The sequence below is a fragment of the Hyla sarda genome, chromosome 4 (assembly GCF_029499605.1).
Source record: "Hyla sarda isolate aHylSar1 chromosome 4, aHylSar1.hap1, whole genome shotgun sequence".
NCBI lineage: Eukaryota > Metazoa > Chordata > Amphibia > Anura > Hylidae > Hyla > Hyla sarda.
In genome coordinates, this window is record NC_079192.1 from 260,708,340 (window position 1) to 260,726,626 (window position 18,287).

At 37.5% G+C, this 18,287-nt stretch overlaps 1 protein-coding gene across 7 annotated transcripts in view; it reads right to left on the bottom strand.

The window, feature by feature from the left end:
- Positions 1-18,287, bottom strand: part of SYT1 (synaptotagmin 1) — a 608,991-nt gene that overhangs the window by 207,379 nt on the left and 383,325 nt on the right. For all 7 annotated transcript variants that reach the window (XM_056574050.1, XM_056574051.1, XM_056574053.1 and 4 more), the window contains one exon: positions 11,951-12,135. In XM_056574050.1, the coding sequence (XP_056430025.1) occupies positions 11,951-12,135 (185 nt within the window). The remainder of the gene's footprint in view (positions 1-11,950; positions 12,136-18,287) is intronic.

Here is an 18,287-nt window from a genome sequence, read left to right on the forward strand (position 1 = left end):
TCCAGAATTATGGCTGCTTCGTTCTTTAGTTTCATTAAAAAAAATTTTATAAATAAACATAAAAAACTAAACTTTTCAAACAGGTCAAAAGTGCCATTCACAGTAAAATTTTCAGTCAGAATAAAACATGCTATCATTGAATGGAGGCTCATGAAATAAAGGTTTTTTAGATTCATTATTTCATTTCATACTTCAATGTAAAGCTGGGCTGAACCAAATTCATTTTACATTGTTTATATTTCAATAAATAATTTCAGAATTGTTAGTGATTAAGTTGCAGCTTTGCAATTTAATTAACAGGAGATTTAGGCTATAACATTTTAAGTAGTAATAGAAAGCTTATGTGCTCTTGCTGCTTTATAACAACATTTAAAAATTATAATTCTCTATTGTAAGTCATCTTGATCGTATGTGTTTGTGGGCATTAGTGTTCCATAAGTTAACTCTATGGTAAACAAAAACATAATAGTTTTTATTATTGATCATGTAGATAGATATTTGCACTTCTCCTAATATCGCTTTTAAAGAGGTTATTTTAAAAAGATTGTTTGGGACTAGACAAAAGATTTGTGTTTCCATCCAATTAATCCCACTATCCAATATAAAAAGGTTATTCCCATTTCAGTGGATGAACTGCAATGCCAGACAATACCTCTTGCAGACACTTTAACACTGGACATTCCCTTGAAATTCAATAAAACCTATAAGAAATGGTTTAGTTTTTTAAATCAATATTTTCAATATTTGTTTATTTCATCCTTTAGTCTCCGTTTACATCTGTAAAGATGTTTTCAAATCAGTTTGAATATATATCACATTGGTATGCTAAAGTGACGCACATGGTGATGTGTATCAATTACATAAGGACTGAATGTACAACAATGGAGTAAAATAAGTATGTTTATGAAGACTTGACAAATATTTTCAATTTTTAGTGAGGGGGTCACCTACTCTATCACAAACTTGGTACAATAGAATTCTGGACTGGTTTGTGTGATGCCCAGGGATGGTTTTGTATCCAGTCTTATACTGGAGCATAGAATATTGTGGTTACCAACAATATGTTAGTATTAAGCTTTAAGTACTGAAATGCTTGGTGCCACACGTTGCTCTGTGGCACTTTATCAGGATCAGGCAGGGAATTTTTCTTCATAGAATGTGTCGATTTAGTTAATGTAATATATCTGGCAACAGGTCTGCTAAATATAAATAAGGCAACCATTTGTATGAAACAGTATATTAATTCAGCACCATAGATTGATTTGTATAGTACATTTCCATATATTTTCACAGTAATTCACTAAATGATTTGGCTGCAAAATACAAGATACCTGCCAAGAAGCCATCAGCATATGAAACAACAACAACAAAGGCTCAGTGATAAATGTTAACTAAGGAATATATCTGGCAGAACATTATATGATCAACACCAGTATGCTAAATGCTTTTTTTTTTTTTTTTTTAGAACTGTAGTTAAGTCTATGGGCAAATCAGCAGCGAGTTGGGACAAAGCTGTCAATCACTCACAAGCTATTTGGCCGCAGTTATTTTATGTTCCTTAAACCTAAGCCTCAGATGACTTTTCACAGACCTACCAAACAGATTTGGACGGGATTTTACATTTTATCATTAACTGCAGGTTTTGTGCGCTGTTTACAAAAAAATAGAAAATTCAATTCAATTTTTAAAAAACTGCTCTTGGTGATTTAGAAGCACATTATGCAGATGTGTAAAGCGTAAAGAAGTTGTGTGAGATTAGAAAAAAACGGTCTGCTTTTGTCCAGCATTGTAACTGCAATACCAGGCGTATAAATTGTAGACAAGTGCACTGCTATTTTCTGATCATCTGTTTCCCATCCAGTGTGCCTCCAGCTGTTGCAAAAATACAACTCCTAGCATGCTGGGAGTTGTTGTTTTGCAACAGCTGGAGTCATACTGATTGCTGTGACCCCTCACCATCTCCTGCCCGGCGCCCCGGCTCTCCTCCTGCACAGATCTTTGTCAACCATCGCACGGAGTGGTTGTCAACATGCCCCCTTCATGCATCTCTATGGGAGAGCCGGAAACACCCGAATACAGCACTTCGACATAGAGATGAATGGGGCGCGCGTGCCTACCTCTGCTCCATGCAGGAGGAGAGCTGGGGTACTGGGCAGGAGATTACGAAGGATCCCAATGATCGGACTCCCAACGATATAACACTTATCTCCTATTTTTTGGATACAGGATACATTTTTCTAAGCTGGATAACCTCTTTAAGGGAGAGAAAAATAATCTACTATTTACATAAACAGTGTCACTTTCTTCCATGTGCAATGTCTGGTATTACAGCTCATCATCACTTACTTGAAGGAACCTTCCCATGGACAATAGTAGTGTTGATTCCAAAAGAGGAAAGCAAGACCCTAGATTTCTACTCTGTCTCACTCAGTTATCCAGCTCTCTTTACCAAATACAGCCAGGTATTGGGGAACATGGGCAACGATTGTTATAGTGCAAAGATACATTTCTGAACAGTTCACAACTCTTAAGTGAATCAAATTTGGGACTCATATTTCACTTCAATGAAATGCTATTATTAGGAAATGTAACATGAAGCATGCAACTGATCTGCTATTTTTGTTTAATAAACGTTGATTATTTGCAGCAATTACACAATTTGAGCCTTCTAATACAATTCGGCTTGTGTTTGTGGGGGATAACTCTATTTCTGTTTGAATGAAATCAATTTAGTTCAGCCTCTTGATGTATTAAGCAGTGTTAAGCAGTGGATTAATCTCAATTGAGAAGCTCCAGCTGTCAAGACAACTAATCATAAAATGTTTCCACTATCTATGGTTTAACCAAGTAGAAAAAAAAAACCTACCGCAAGTGACAATCCAGAACAGTCATGAGATACAACACAGAGAGGGAGGACACAGAAGGAAGAAATCAAATTAAGACAGCCACACATAACCATTAGTAAGAACCTTGGAAAAATGACCATTACTTGCGCATTTTATTCACAGTTCATCTTGTTTACTGAGAACACGGAAATGTAGGTCAGCCCTGGTGTTCTGAAAACACTTCCTATTCTTTAAAGTCATTTATGTTTATGCATAAATTATGTATGAGGAATATGATACCTAAAATGCAATGTTATTCCAGCAGCATTTATATCTATTTCCTACATCAACACTGATATCACTATGCTGGCATTATTATAATTTCTACAACATCTTTTCCATGCATCCCTATCTCCTTAATGGGGTACTCCCTGGAAAAAATTTTATTTGAAATCTACTGGCTCCAGAAAGTTAAACAGAATTGTAAATTACTTCTATTTAAAAATCTTAATCCTTCCAGTACTTATTAGCTGATGTATGCACTAGTGGAAGTTGTGTAGTTCTTTTTTGTCTTACCACAGTGCTCTCTGCTGACACCTCTGTCTGTGTAAAGAACTGTCCAGAGCAAAAGCAAATCATTATTTCTAAATGTCCCAAAAATAAATATATATGTAAGAAGTATGCAAAGTTTCTCATCACACCACCATATAAGGTAGCGTGCCCTCTGATCAGCTCTGGCTCTGGTTAAAAAGTCTCAGAAGCTGATTGGGATTTGTGCCAAGCCAGAGTTCTCCCCAGAAGGGAAGAAGACCCATCTGCAGACAGCTGTTTCGGGGTGCTTGCCCCTCGTCAGTACAGAGCAGGATGTTCTGGCTTGGCTGAGGATGAGTCGCTACAGGTCTCTCATCCTCAGCCAAGCCAGAACACCCTGCTCTGTACTGAGGAGGGGCAAGCACCCCAAAACGGCTGTCTGCAGATAGGTCCTTTTCCCTTCTGGGAAGAACTCTGACTTCGCACAAATCCCAATCAGCTTCTGAGACTTTGTAACAAGAGCCAGAGCTGATGAGAGGCCACATTACCTTATATGGTGGTGTGATGAGAAACTTTGTATACTTCTTACCCAGAAAGCCCACGGAGTGCTAATGGCCTTTTTTAATCTCCGTTTTAAACCGGAAGCGGTGCCTCTCCCTGAGATAGGCATATCTATATATCTATATATATCAAGAATCATCTCTATGGGAGGGGGCGTAACTGCCGTTATGCCCCCTCCAATAGACATGAAGGGAGGGGGCATGATGTGATATCACGAGGGGGCGTGGCGTTATGTCACGTCTCCAGTCCCCAAATCTTCCGGTTTCCGAGCCTGGAGAGGCAGCTCCGCACAGAATGTGGGTGCTGCAGGGAGATCGCGGGTGTCCCAGCGGTTGGCTCCCCGCGATCAGACATCTTATCCCATTGCTTTGGATAGGGGATAAAATGTCTAAAGCCAGAATACTCTTTTAAAGTCAAATCTTTACCATAACACCACTATCAAACTATAATAGATATAAATGCTGGGAAGATAGCTTCGATCACAACCATGACCTACTATGCAGTAAAAAAATAAATAACTTTAAAGAAAAAAACATTAGTGAACCCCTTTGAGAAATGGTTTTGGTCTGATTATAACAATATAATTGTAGAACTATTATGAAATGACCATTGCCCATATACATGACAGCTCAATTCCCCTTACACTGTGGTATTAGCAATCCAATGTGCCTGGAAATAGGATGATTTACTAATCATACTGTCACACGAAAGAGAGTTCATAATGTGCTAATACATCTACTTCATACCCTCATAAATATTTCACATGCCTTCAAAGCATTTCCCTCTTGAAATAAATAGGTCATTTTTCCACACAGTAACAGAGATAGTATATTACACAAAACTGAATAACATAATACAGATAAAACATAAAAGTAAAAAAGGTAAGAAATTAAAATGAAAAACAAGAATAATACAATAACAAAGCACATTGTTAGTAACACATTGAGGTTCATTTACACTGAAGAAAATGAAGGTAACCATGGCCAGAGTTCCATTTGTCTGTACTGGGCAAACTCCAAGTATTAAAAGAACACATTTTAATACTTTTATATTTATTTATCTTATATGTTGGCATATTTTGTGGTGGCTAAATTGTCAAAACTAATAACATTAAGTGCAGCCATACCCGTTCTGACAAAAGTGACACCCAAAATGTCTGCACTCCCTGCTGTCAGAATAATTGTCAGCTACAATCAAACAGGAAAATGGCAAATATGGGTTCACACTGCATTTTAGGCTTTTGTTTCAGGAGGACTCCCAACCTTTACCTATGATGGAACACTACAGGATATCGCACTGTATAGACTTACAGTGGGATACATTACTTGCTCTTAAAAGGGAAGCCCTGGAATTCCTGACGATGTAACTATCATGTGAACGTACCCTGATGAAGAACTGGATGCCTTGAAACACATTTGTTTTTGGCACATAGTATCTTGCTGACTGAATTATGACTGGTTTGAGTCGTACAAAGCCGGGTCTTTCTATTTTCATCTTTGGATCTTCATATGCTTACATCTACCAGGGAAGCACCTGTAGACCAATTCCCGGAAGGCAGCACTACCTTTCATGTACACGCTTATATTAATTGCTGTGTCTGGTACGCAGCAACACAAGGTAAGCAGTTACCTATAAACTTATTTAACCCACAAAGTGTGGAAAGATACCACTCTATGAGAAGCTTTGCTCTACATTTTTTTCTTTTAGTTAAATGGACAGTGACATCATTGGAGTCTCCTGAGGTATCTATGAAATTAATGTCTATGCCGGATACCATACTTTATCATCTGTCACACTAAGGCTTACATGATATTAAGTTAACAGACATTTTTTTTTTTATTGATCCTATTTAGTAAAATAGCATACACTACTTGTTTAATGGGATACTATGCTATTCTACCTTTTATTTTTTTGCAATACATTGACTTATAAAGCCAAATAGATACCCTTTTGTCAGACAATTTAAGTCTATTAACATTTTTGTCATGTACATCGGCACAGCTAAACATCTGGTTAAAAGCAGTGAGAGTTCAGCCTTGGTAAGTAAAATATATATTTACAAACAGCTACAGCTCTAACTTCTGATTTACTTATAAATGTACGAATTCGACTTTGGGCATAAATATTTTTAAGGACAGTGTATCATTTAACTAGTCACATTTGTTTTGTTAATTTCATGTTTCGGTGATACCAGCTATCTCTCAAAGGAATTCACCAAGGTGTTAGGAAAAGCCATAAACAGTGGGAGCCAAATGATAAAGAAAATGATATAGAGTAGGCCAGAGTTTATTGATGTTATGCTATCCAGTCGTAAATGAACCCCATTGTCAATAAAAGGCTGGAATTACACATGCAGTTTTTGAATGCACTTTTTTTTGCACTGCTTTCGGTTATAAGAACTTCCACAAAACTGTCTGTGTGATTCCAGGGTAAGTTCTAAGCAGCATTTCTTCCCAAAAGAGCTTACAGAAATCCATGTCCTCGTCACTAAAACAAACACTATACAGATAAAAGAAACATTTTTTTTTATTCTCAGCATTTTCTATTTTCCTTTACATCTCAATCTAACCTTTAAAGATTCATTGGCCATATAAATAACAAGTATGAAGAAAAACATTAGAGGAGATAATAAAAAATTTACCAAAAACCTGGCCCATTTTGTGCCAAGTAACTGTCATACATAACTTGCACCACATTTTGAAAGTGTTTTAGGCACATTTGCAGCAAACTGGGGATGTATGGCTTCCCAGAAAGCATGTGTGCCCTCTTTGGAAAGAGGGCATAGCTTAAATGTGCCAAAAATGTGGTGCTCATTTATAGTTTAAAAGTAAGCCAACTCATAGACAGTGCAAATGTAGACTAGAGAAGGCTTCAATGAAGAGTACAGGAGTACATCGGCGCTGAACGGACCCAGGACACAGCAGGTAAGAAGATAAAATTCAATTTATTCAATGCAGCGCGTTTCCCTGCGCAAGCGCAGATTCGTCATGCCTGATGAATCTGCGCTTGCGCAGGGAAACGCGTTGCATTGAATAAATTGGATTTTATCTTCTTACCTGCTGTGCCTGGGTCCGTTCCGCGCCGATGTACTCCTATACTCATCATTGAAGCCTTCTCTTGTTTGCATACGTTGGGGAATCCACACCAGGAGGGCTGCAGACGGACCATTGTATTTGAGAGTTTTCCATTGTTGTGTATGCTGCTACGCAACCACCCAGGGTGAGCAGTTAAAATTAGATATTACTCTCCCCTCCCCCCTATCTCCGGTGGTGTTATCCTATGGAGTGCCTTCTCTCCTGTTTTTACAAATGTAGACTAGACAGTGTAAACATATGCCAGAGTTTCAAAAAGTGTTCTGCACCCGGTTTCTACCGGCGAAACATTGGGGGGATACTAAAGACTTTATTTTAACTAACAACCAGGGTTGGAATAAGAGGAGAATTAGAGGACCCTATCCATAGAAGATCCTATGCGAATATCTACAACCTAATAGAGGTCCAAGGAGGACCTAAAACCAATACCTAGGTTGTGTTTTTAAATACAAGTTTGTATTATTTACACATTATCGGGGACTTTAAATGAAAATAATAAAAGTGATATTTTAAGGGGTTACCATAGTAAAGGTTCTAGTCCCGGAGGGGCTCTATGCCCTGAAGGGAATTGTATGAATGATCTTTATACCCTGGGTACTCTATGGGAGAATTTAATAAACGGAGTTTCAAAATGTACCAGTCACTTTTAGTAATCTGGCACCTTCTTAGACTAGTTTACACTGTTTAGGAATAAGGCAGTGTTTGATTTTTGTTATCGCCCCTGTTGTTGTCCAAACAATGAATTACACTCCAACATTAATTTTAGTGCATTAATGTCTTATTGATAACAATTGACAACAACACATTTAAGAATTAAACCTTATGTTTATTGTTAAAAGAATATTGTAGGAATCGATCATGTTGATAAAGAATTAAGAAGAAAGAAATTATTAGATTTCTGCTGGAATAAATAAAGTTGGTTACTCTGCTGCGGTTGCGGCAATTTTCTATGAAGAGAAACATCCAATGAATACTGTTATGCCTTTGTAAAGCTAGATTAAAAATGATGACTATTTCAGCATTGTGTGAAAATGTCATTAACAGATTTATTCTAGTAAAGTACAGAAACATTAAAGACAAGAAAAAACATATTTTAATTAACATAATCATAAACATGAAAACATAAGTTAATTAAAGATCTACAAAGCAAAAACACAAGTCATTTCTCGTCCTTAGTCGACTTGTTTGTACTTGCTTGTTTTCAGTATGGTACTTTATTTCTCTGTGTTCTCTTTATGACCATTAAATAGAACATTCACCTTGGGTATATTAGGTAACTGCATTCTTAGAGATTCCAGAATGTATTACAAACAGGAATAGGGCAGAGTTGCTACAGGGAAATAACATTCCCTTTGGCTTTTCTCCATCAGCAGAGTGTATAAACCCTTTACTGTGTATTCTTTCACAGATAGGTTACTGCAATCTTTCGATGGCTATCACAACACACTCTTTGCTATTTATTAAAGGGTTTATCCAGGAATAGAAATACAGAGCTATTTTGTTCTAGAAACATCACCACCCCTGTCCTCAGGTGGAGTGTGGTATTACAACTTGGCTCCATTGACTTCAATGGACAGCGTGGTGCTGTTTTTAAAATAAATCTGCTCCTTTTTTTCCAATCCTGAATAACCACTTTCAGGGTAAATTCACATCAGCAGATTTGTTGTAGACATTTCTGAGACTTAAAATCAGTTTCTTTCTAAGGGAAACGCATAGGGGGAACTTAAAGGGGTTATCCAGGGAAAAAAAAAAAGTTTTATATATCAAAAGGCTCCAGAAAGTGAAAGAGATTTGTAAATTACTTCTATTAAAAAAATCTTAATCCTTTCAGTACTTATGAGCTGCCAAAGTTGAGTTGTTCTTTTCTGTCTAAATGCTCTCTGAGGACACCTGTCTCGGGAACTGTCCAGAGTAGAAGCAAATCCCCATAGCAAACCTCTTCTACTCTGTGCAGTTCCCGAGACAAGCAGAGATGTCAGCAGAGAGCACAGTTGCCAGACAGAAAAGAACAACTCAACTTCAGCAGCTGATAATTATTGGAAGGATTAAGAGTTTTTTAATAGAAATAATTTACAAATCTGTTTAACTTTCTGGAGCCAGTTGATATATATAAAAAAAAAAAAAACTGAGCCCCGCCAGTATTGGATATCACTAAACTTATTAGGCGACAGTATTAGAAGTCTACACCAGCTCAGAGCAGGTGCAAATTTCCCCTACAATTTATGCCTACTTAAATAAATGATGTACTGAGGGGGCGGGGCTATGATGTCACAAGCTCCCAGTGCCTACTCTAAGCGTTCGGAACATTTTGTTCCAAACGCTGAGCAGCGGAGTACCCCTTTAAGCTTTGAGTAAGTTCAAGAAACCTGATCCACATGCATGGTACTATAATTTCCTATGGAATTTCAGACTCCAAATGAAATTCAGCAACATGTATAATGTATAAATCACAGGCCAGGTAAGATAATAGGATAAACTGACAGAAGTATTAGGGCGAGTTCGCACATTAGTAAAATGTGTGGAATGTCCACCTGGAAAAAACGGAATAATAAGGCGCTTGGACCACTCGGAAATGCGTAGTCTCATAGACGGTAATGCATTTCCAAGCGAAATCCACAGAAAGAATAAACAAGTTTATCTTTTCTAACGATGCCGGAATAGGAATTTCCATGCCAGAAACATATGACACAGAAATTCCACTGTGAGCATAGTGCAGGATAACCCCATCAAAATCAATAATGCTGTCACTATGAGTCACCAGACGCACTGTATGACTGGGACTAGTGGCGGTGATATGAAGGTAAGATTGTCGCTGTATTATGCTTGTTTGAAACTGGCTTGAAAATGGCAGATTTGTCGCAGAAATCTCTGCAATAAAAATCTATTCCACACGTGTAAACTGGATTGTTTATGCAGCATATGAATGTGGTGTGACCTATTCCAGTACAGTATGTGGAATGGATTTTCAATTGCAGAAGATTCTGCAACAAATCTGTCACATGTGAACATGTGTTTATTCTTCTTATAGTGCTGAAGATTTATGCTGTATTCATACACAGTTTTTTTGGCCATATTTTCAACTTTGAAATAAATTACCAAATACGGCTAAAATTTTTAGTTAGTTTTTTTTTTAGTTACATTTGTGTGAAAAACAAAACAATATATTATATATTGTTTATTTTATTAAGCAAAACAAAACACTAAACAAAAATGTTAATTACTCTGGTTCGTAAACAACCTGTAACATTAATGCGTGCATTCAATAGAACTCAACAGTAAGAAAAACTGCTGTTTATAGCTCATTTTATGGCCACTATAACGAGCAAAACAACTGTGTCTGAACAAAGTCTCGTGGTGTATTTTCTCACTGACATACAGGTACAGAAATGTGTTCAGCAGATCTGTTACATGTAAGTTTATCCTAAAAAAGTGTAAATATTTTAGGGAAAATTTCATATGGCAGTTCTCCAACAGTAAGAAAGCAAAGCAAGACATAAAAAATGTACAAACAATACAACAAGGTACAAAAATGCATTTGTTTTGTAGATGGTATATATATATATATATATATATATATATATATATATATATATATCATACATCATAAAAGCAATTTTTTATGTATTTATGTACATTTTAGGCTGGGTTTACATATGTCTGGGGACCAGAATGGCTGGTGGCAGCACTGGATCAGGCAGCACTGGATTAGGCAGCACTGGATTAGGCAGCACTGGATTAGGCACCATTTTTTTTACTTTGTGCAACCACACTGGAGGCAACAGATCCAGCTTTTAGTATGTCTTATCCCATTCAAAATGTCTCTGGATTGCCAGACAAGTGTGTACCCAGCCTTACTGTTATTTCGCACCTACTTTGCACATAAGATTAGTAAAGTACATTGCAACAAAAAACGTTTCCTCAGTCATTTTCTTTAGGAGTAGATTCGTGTTGATCAACAGGATTCAATAGTGGGTCTACATTTTATATTGCATTGTTCTGACTATGAAGGCACTTGTTCTTTTTTTTATAGATTCCTGTTATACTAATGTGCTGCCTGCTATGATTCTATACTACTTATTTTATATAGAGACCTACAGAGGGTTTTTTTTCTTACAGATGTCAAATTATAAATAATTTAAATATAAATAATGAATTCCAGTGGTATTCTCCCCTATCTATCTATCTATCTATCTATCTATCCTCTACCCATATGTGTGAAAGTAAAGTTGAAGAAAATATATTTTACTACTTCTAATAAATGATTTCCTGTGGAGTAGTGTTTACAAAATCCCATCAATAGGAAATCAATATGTAATTTGCTTGGCCTCATTTAGACCTAACATACATTTAATGTCCAACATGGTCAATATATTATATTATAATTCCATTCACTTTGTGTATACAGCGTGCAGTCAAACTTCCTGCTATAGACTGTATAAAAAATGACTATAGAAGTAAGAATGAATAGGAAGTTACGGTGTATGAAAAATACTAATCGTTTTCCTATTGAATGGGATATTTATTTGCTGCCAAATATAATATTTTATGGTAGTTGTGAAAATATTTATAGCTATGTTTCATTATTCTATAAGACCCAAGTACAGTTTGCCGGAGTTGCAGTTTGGTGACACAATATACTGTAACACTGTATTTATCACCACCTCCCTTTATCTCTACCTGCTCCAAAAGACAAACATTTTGACATCTATGTATCTTAAATCTTAAATCAGAAATTCTATCAATGTGACCTTTTAATAGGTCAGTCTTCAATCTTGTACCGCTGCCAGTTTCTAGATCATAAGGCCTTTATAGACCATAAAAATCCTGTATTTAAAGCTTTTCGTATAAAACTAATTCCATATAGACAATAGTAAATATTTTTCTGCATAAATAAATACAGATGGTGGTTTACACCAGCACCATAAACAAGGATTTCATTACCTGGTCTTTCATGGTATTGCCCAAATCTTTTACATCTTTCATATTAATAGCATTCTTTCCACCTTTTTCTTTGCCCTTCTTCTTATTCTTTTTTTTGAACAAGCATTTCTTGCACACACAGAAGCAGCAAGTGAGTATCAACAAGACCGCAACAATGGCTATTGCGATTATGGCCCATGGTGGCACTGAAAAAGAGAGGAATATTATCACAGCAAAGCAGTTTAGGCCCATTCAAAGTCATCTTGTAGTGCAGGTTAAGGGTTTCACACAGGGTCAAACAACCCCAGAGTAATACAATACCAGTATCAACAAATCGCATTCACATGCTGTATTTTTAAAGTATTAAGATTTCCTCACCTAAAAAAAATTCTCCTTTTTTTTCTTTCTGCAAATTTCATGAAGGATTTTAATTTATTACAATCCAAATTCATTATGTTACCAAGATATATGAGCAAAACCTTTAATAGCTGTAACTCATGTTACTGAGACAGATATAGCATAAAGAACTCCCAACAGAGTACAGTGACCCCATGACCTACGATGGCCCCGACATATGATCAAATCGACATACGATGGCCTCTCAGAGGCCATCGCATGTCGATGTCAGCATCGACATACGGTGCTTTTTTATGTCGGGGCCATCGCATTAAGTGCTATTCGGCAGCGCAAAATGCTTAAGCTGCTGCCGGATAGCAACTTAATGTTCCCCGTGTGGTGCGGTAAGTATTACTTACCCCTCCACGATGCTCCGGGGTGCCCTCCGGGTTCAGCGCTAGTCTTCCGGTGTCTTCTCGGCCCTCTCCGATGACATCAATACGCTGCTGCGCACATCATCCAATAGGAATGGCGTACGCAGCGGCGTAATGACGTCGCTACGCAGGCCCAGTAAGGCCTTGCGGAAGACAGCAGAGGACCGGAGAAGACAGCAGAGGAACGGAGAAGACAGCGGAGGACCGTTCACCATCGGGAGCGGCGGGGACAGGTGAGTACAGCTTCCTATACTTTACATTGCACGAATCCCTCAACATACAATGGATTCGACAAACGATGGCGCGTTTGGAACGAATTACCATCGTATGTTGAGGGACCACTGTATTGCAAAATATTGTTTTTTCAAAGCTAGTCCACACATCTTGGCCTATGTTTAAGCATGACCAATGGAAAGGTTAGACACGTGTCATGCTGCATCTGATAAAATGTCATAAGAATTCAATAACGCATACATCTGCAGTGGAGCTACAAAAACATCTCTTAATAGGGGATTGTGGCTGTGTACGCAGCTGTAAGAAAGTTGTATAAATGAGCTTTAAAGGGGTATTCCAGTAAAAAAAAACTTTTTTTTAGATCAACTGGCTCCAGAAAGTTAAACAGACTTCTAAATTACTTCAATTTAAAAATCTTAATCCTTCCAATAATTATATTTCTAAATTACTTCAATTAAAATATCTTAATCCTTCCAATAATTATATTTCTAAATTACTTCAATTAAAATATCTTAATCCTTCCAATAATTATCAGCTACTGAAGATGAGTTATCTGTCTGGAAATAGTGCTCTCTGCTGACATCTCTGCTTGTCTCAGGAACTGCGCAGAGCAGAATAGGTTTGCTATGGGAATTTGCTTCTACTCTGGAGAGCTCCTGAGACACGTGTCATCAGAGAGCAATTTTGAATTTTTCACCAGATTTTTGTACTGTATGCTACATATAATTTGCAGTTGTTCCAATGCTAGAGGGTGTAGACTAATAGCAATGACTTTTCATAGAAACTGCACACACACAGAAGAGCAGATCCTGCTTTTCTGTGTCTCTTTACACACTTTCAGAAGCAGCAGTTTGGGGGACATTACAGAGCAGTACTGACAAGTCTAACCTGTGAATCAAGCCCTGGGGTGATCAAATACTTAGCTTGGGTATTCTCTTTCCAGTCTCTTAGGGGGACATTTATCAATGTTTGCTTATGTATTCCTTTTTTTTGTTATTTTTTTCTTACTATTTTTTTGCTTATATGTGACTTATTTATTAACTGCTTTCAGCCTGTTGATAAATTTCTTTCATGTAAGCAATTTTTCTTTTTTTGCTTTGGTAGTGGCTTTCCCCCTCCATAGACTTTATATGCAGTGTGTAATCTGATCTGTCAATGAACAGTAAGGAAAGAAAGTCACACTCACCTGAGTTTCTAGAAATCCCAGTGAAATTTGTATTCAAAGAAATGCAGCAACACAGGAACAACAGATCCCATAGCGGAGAGTGACAGCAGCTGCTCTCATTACCTGCTATGGTATCTGTTGTTCCTGTGTAGCTGCATTTCTTTGAATACAAATTTCACTGGGATTTCTAGAAACTCAGGTGAGTGTGACTTTCTTTCTTTACTGTTGAATGTGAAATCTTACTGGTTACTGCATAGTTTGCACCCACAAGTGGATCCCTATCAGTAGGACCAGTGTGACATAGAGTATATTACTGGCTGGCGGAATAAGAGCAGTGCCTGTTGTCTTACTACTGATCTGATTTTTTGGGTGGGGAGGGTAACATATCTATAGTAAGATATACCATTTATGCTATGGATTTATGCAAGGTAGAAAAACAGATGCAGTTTAAATCAAAGTTTTGGGGATCATTTCGAGTATAATTCCTTAACCCGTTAAGGTCACAGGGTTTTTCCGTTTTTGCATTTTAATTTGTTCCTCATCACCTTCTAAAAATCATAACGCTTTTAATGTTGCACCTAAAATTCCATATTATGGCTTATTTTTTGCGCCACCAATTCTACTTTGCAGTGACATTAGTAATTTTACCAAAATATCCACTGCAAATGGGGGAAAAATGACATCTTATCTTTATTCTGTAGGTCCATACAGTTAAAATGATACCCTACTTATATAGGTTTGATTTTGTCGTACTTCTAAAAAAAAATCATAACTACATGCAGGAAAATGTATACGTTTAAAATTGTCATCTTCTGACCCCTATAACTTTTTTATTTTTCTGCGTATGGACCAGTATGAGGGCTCATTTTTTGTTCTGTGATCTGAAGTTTTTATCAGTACAATTTTTTATATTGATAGGACTTTTTGATTTCTTTTTATTCATTTTTTTATGATATAAAAAGTGACCTTGAAATTTTTTTGTGCTTATGCCATTGACCGTGCGGTTAAATTAACTATATATTTTTATAGTTCAAACATTTCCACACGCGGCGATACCACATGTGTTAATTTTTTTTATTTTATTTACACAGTTTTTTTTTATGGGAAAAGGGGGGTGATTCTTACTTTTAATAGGTGAATATGTGAAGTGAATAAATGATTTTTATTAACTTTTTTTCACACTTATTTTTGCAGTGTTATAGCCCCCACTAGTGGCTATTACACTGCACACACTGATCTGCTACACAGATCATTGCCATGCATTGACAAGGCAAAGATCAGTATTGTCGGCGGTCGATTGCTCAAGCTTGGATTTCAGGTTGGAGCAAACAATCGCCGATAGGACGTAACGGAGGCAGGTAAGGGGACCTCCGCTCGCGTCCTAGCTGATCGGGACATCATGATTTCACAGCGATGGACCCGATCAGCCCGACTGAGCTGCTGTGAAGCTTTCAGTTTCATTTTAGACACGATCAACTTTGAAAGCTGGGTCTAAAGGGTTAATAGTGCCTGGCACAACGCTGCCGCATGATATCAGCCCCCGGCGTGACCTCGCGTTATATACCGGGACCAGGCGAAGTGTGTACAGGTATGCCCTGCGTCCTTAAGAGGTTAAGATTGCTTCAGCCACAGTAATAACATTATAGTGGCTGAAGCACAGTATTGTGACTCAAGGGGATTTGTGTGTTACTGTATATTACAGATGAATCTGAGAACAAAAAGATGGTTTATTAACAACAAAACAACACACAATGTGGAGTTTTCTATAACGGAAACACTTATTAGAACAATTCCCTCATTTCACGGCACTGGTTACCATGGTTACAGGCAACATAAAGCTTGTAGTTAGCGATGGAAGAAAATTAAGACTAAATTGTAATTCAGAGATTTCAGAGCAATAAAATGGTGCGGTCGGACTTTTATGAGCAAATAAGTTGCAGATAAAATATAGCAGCCTAGTACAGGTTTGTGTTAAAGACTACACTAAATAATTTCCATGTTGTAACAAGGCCCTAGTATACAGTCATGGTCATAAATGTTGGCACCCCTGAAATTTTTCAAGAAAATGAAGTATTTCTCACAGAAAAGGATTGCAGTAACACATGGTTTGCTATACACATGTTTATTCCCTTTGTGTGTATTGGAACTAAACCAAAAAACGGAGGAAAAAAAGCAAATTGGACATAATGTCACATCAATCTCCAAAAATGGTCTGGACAAAATTATTGGCACCCTTTAAAAATTGTGGAAAAATAAGATTGTTTCAAGCATGTGATGCTCCTTTAACCCCTTAACGACGAAGGACGTATATTTACGGGACCCGCGGCTAATACAGGACATCACCGAACGCGGATTAACCCTTCAGAAGCGGTGATCAAAGCTGACCACCGCGTCTGAAGCGAAAGTGAAAGTATCCCGGCTGCTAAGTCGGGATGTTCGGGACCACCGCGGTAAAATCGCGGCGTCCCGAACAGCTTACAGGACACCGGGAGGGACCCTACCTGCCTCCTCGGTGTCCAATCGGCGAATGACTGCTCCATGCCGGAGATCCAGGCAGGAGCAGTCAAGCGCCGATAAAACTGATTACAGGCGTGTTAATAGACGCCAGTGATCTGTGTAAAAGATCAGTGTGTGCAGTGTTATAGGTCCCTATGGGAGCTATAACACTGCAAAAAATAAGTAAAAAGTGTTAATAAAGATCATTTAACCCCTTCCCTAATAAACGTTTGAATCACCCCCCTTTTCCCATAAAAAAATAAAACTTTGCCGCGTGCGTAAAAATAGTCTGAAGTCCGAACTATAAAAATATATCGTTACTTAAACCGCACGGTCAATGGCGTACACGTAAAAAAATTCCAAAGTCCAAGTAAGGGGCGGAGACAACATAATAAAACCCATTGAACAGGCCCAAGCATTCCCTTTTGTCTTGCTGGGCTGCATACCTTCACACCTGGCCATTCAACTGCCTGTGGGGCCTGAATCCTGAAACAAAGGACTGTAGCCTTACCCCATGCCTGGCCTTCGTTCATCATATTTGCTGTAAAAGGTTCCCTGAAGCTAAGTATTCTCAGTTACATTCTTTTATATTTTTCTTTTAGTATAGTTGTATCTTTTAAGGAAAATCCACCCATATAGCCAATTATAGGATTTCTATTATAAATGTAGTATATGTGTTCCTTACACTGCAGAGTTAAACTTCTAGTTATTAGCAATATCTTTTCTCTTTTCTCTCTCTTAGTTAGTGTGTTTAGTTTTCAACTGTGTATTAAACATCTTTATTTCTGCCAGTGTTTGGATGTGTAGTGTTGATTTGTGCATTGGATATTAGGATATAACTCTTCCAAAATTCCTAAATAGGTTGGTCTGTGGGGTCTTTATGAATGCATTTGGTCTCCGGTGATACAGCTAGTTAAATATCTGCGGTCTGTGTGAATATATATTGTATTCACTAGTCCGCATGGTCTCAGCCATTTTGTATCTCGAACATTTTGTGTCCCAGATGCATGGTCTGCAGATTTTAACTGGTCGTAAAACCGTTGAAGCCAGATCCAATTCGACCCCAAAGCCACGAACCACAACACCATTGAACATCTGTGAATAGATCTTAAAATTGCTGTTGGGAAAAGGCGCCCTTCCAATAGGAGAGACCTGGAGCAGTTTGCAAAGGAAGAGTGGTCCAACATTACGGCTGAGAGGTGTAAGAAGATTATTGATGGTTATAGGAAGTGACTGATTTCAGTTATTTTTTCCAAAGGGTGTGCAACCAAATATTAAGTTAAGGGTGCCAATAATTTTGTCCAGCCCATTTTTGAAGTTTGGCGTTACATTATGTCCAATTTGTTTTTTTTCTCTTCCTATTTTTCTTTAGTTCCAATACACACAAAGAAAATAAACATGTGTATAGCAAAACATGTGTTACTGCAATCCTTTTCTGTGAGAAATACTTCATGTTGATGCCATGCCGATTTGAAGGTTATAAAAACATTATCTTAGGTTGCGTTGTTACAATTCAGTGCCCTACAACCACATGACTAATAACACCATTGCTGCGTAATGAAACGTGAAGACAATCACAGGCATATTGACATTCAAGGATTTTTAAACCACTTTGAAGCTGTTGCATAAGAATAAAGGATCTTTACAAGGATGTTCTGACACATAAAATATAATGTGTCCCATCACTGCTCAC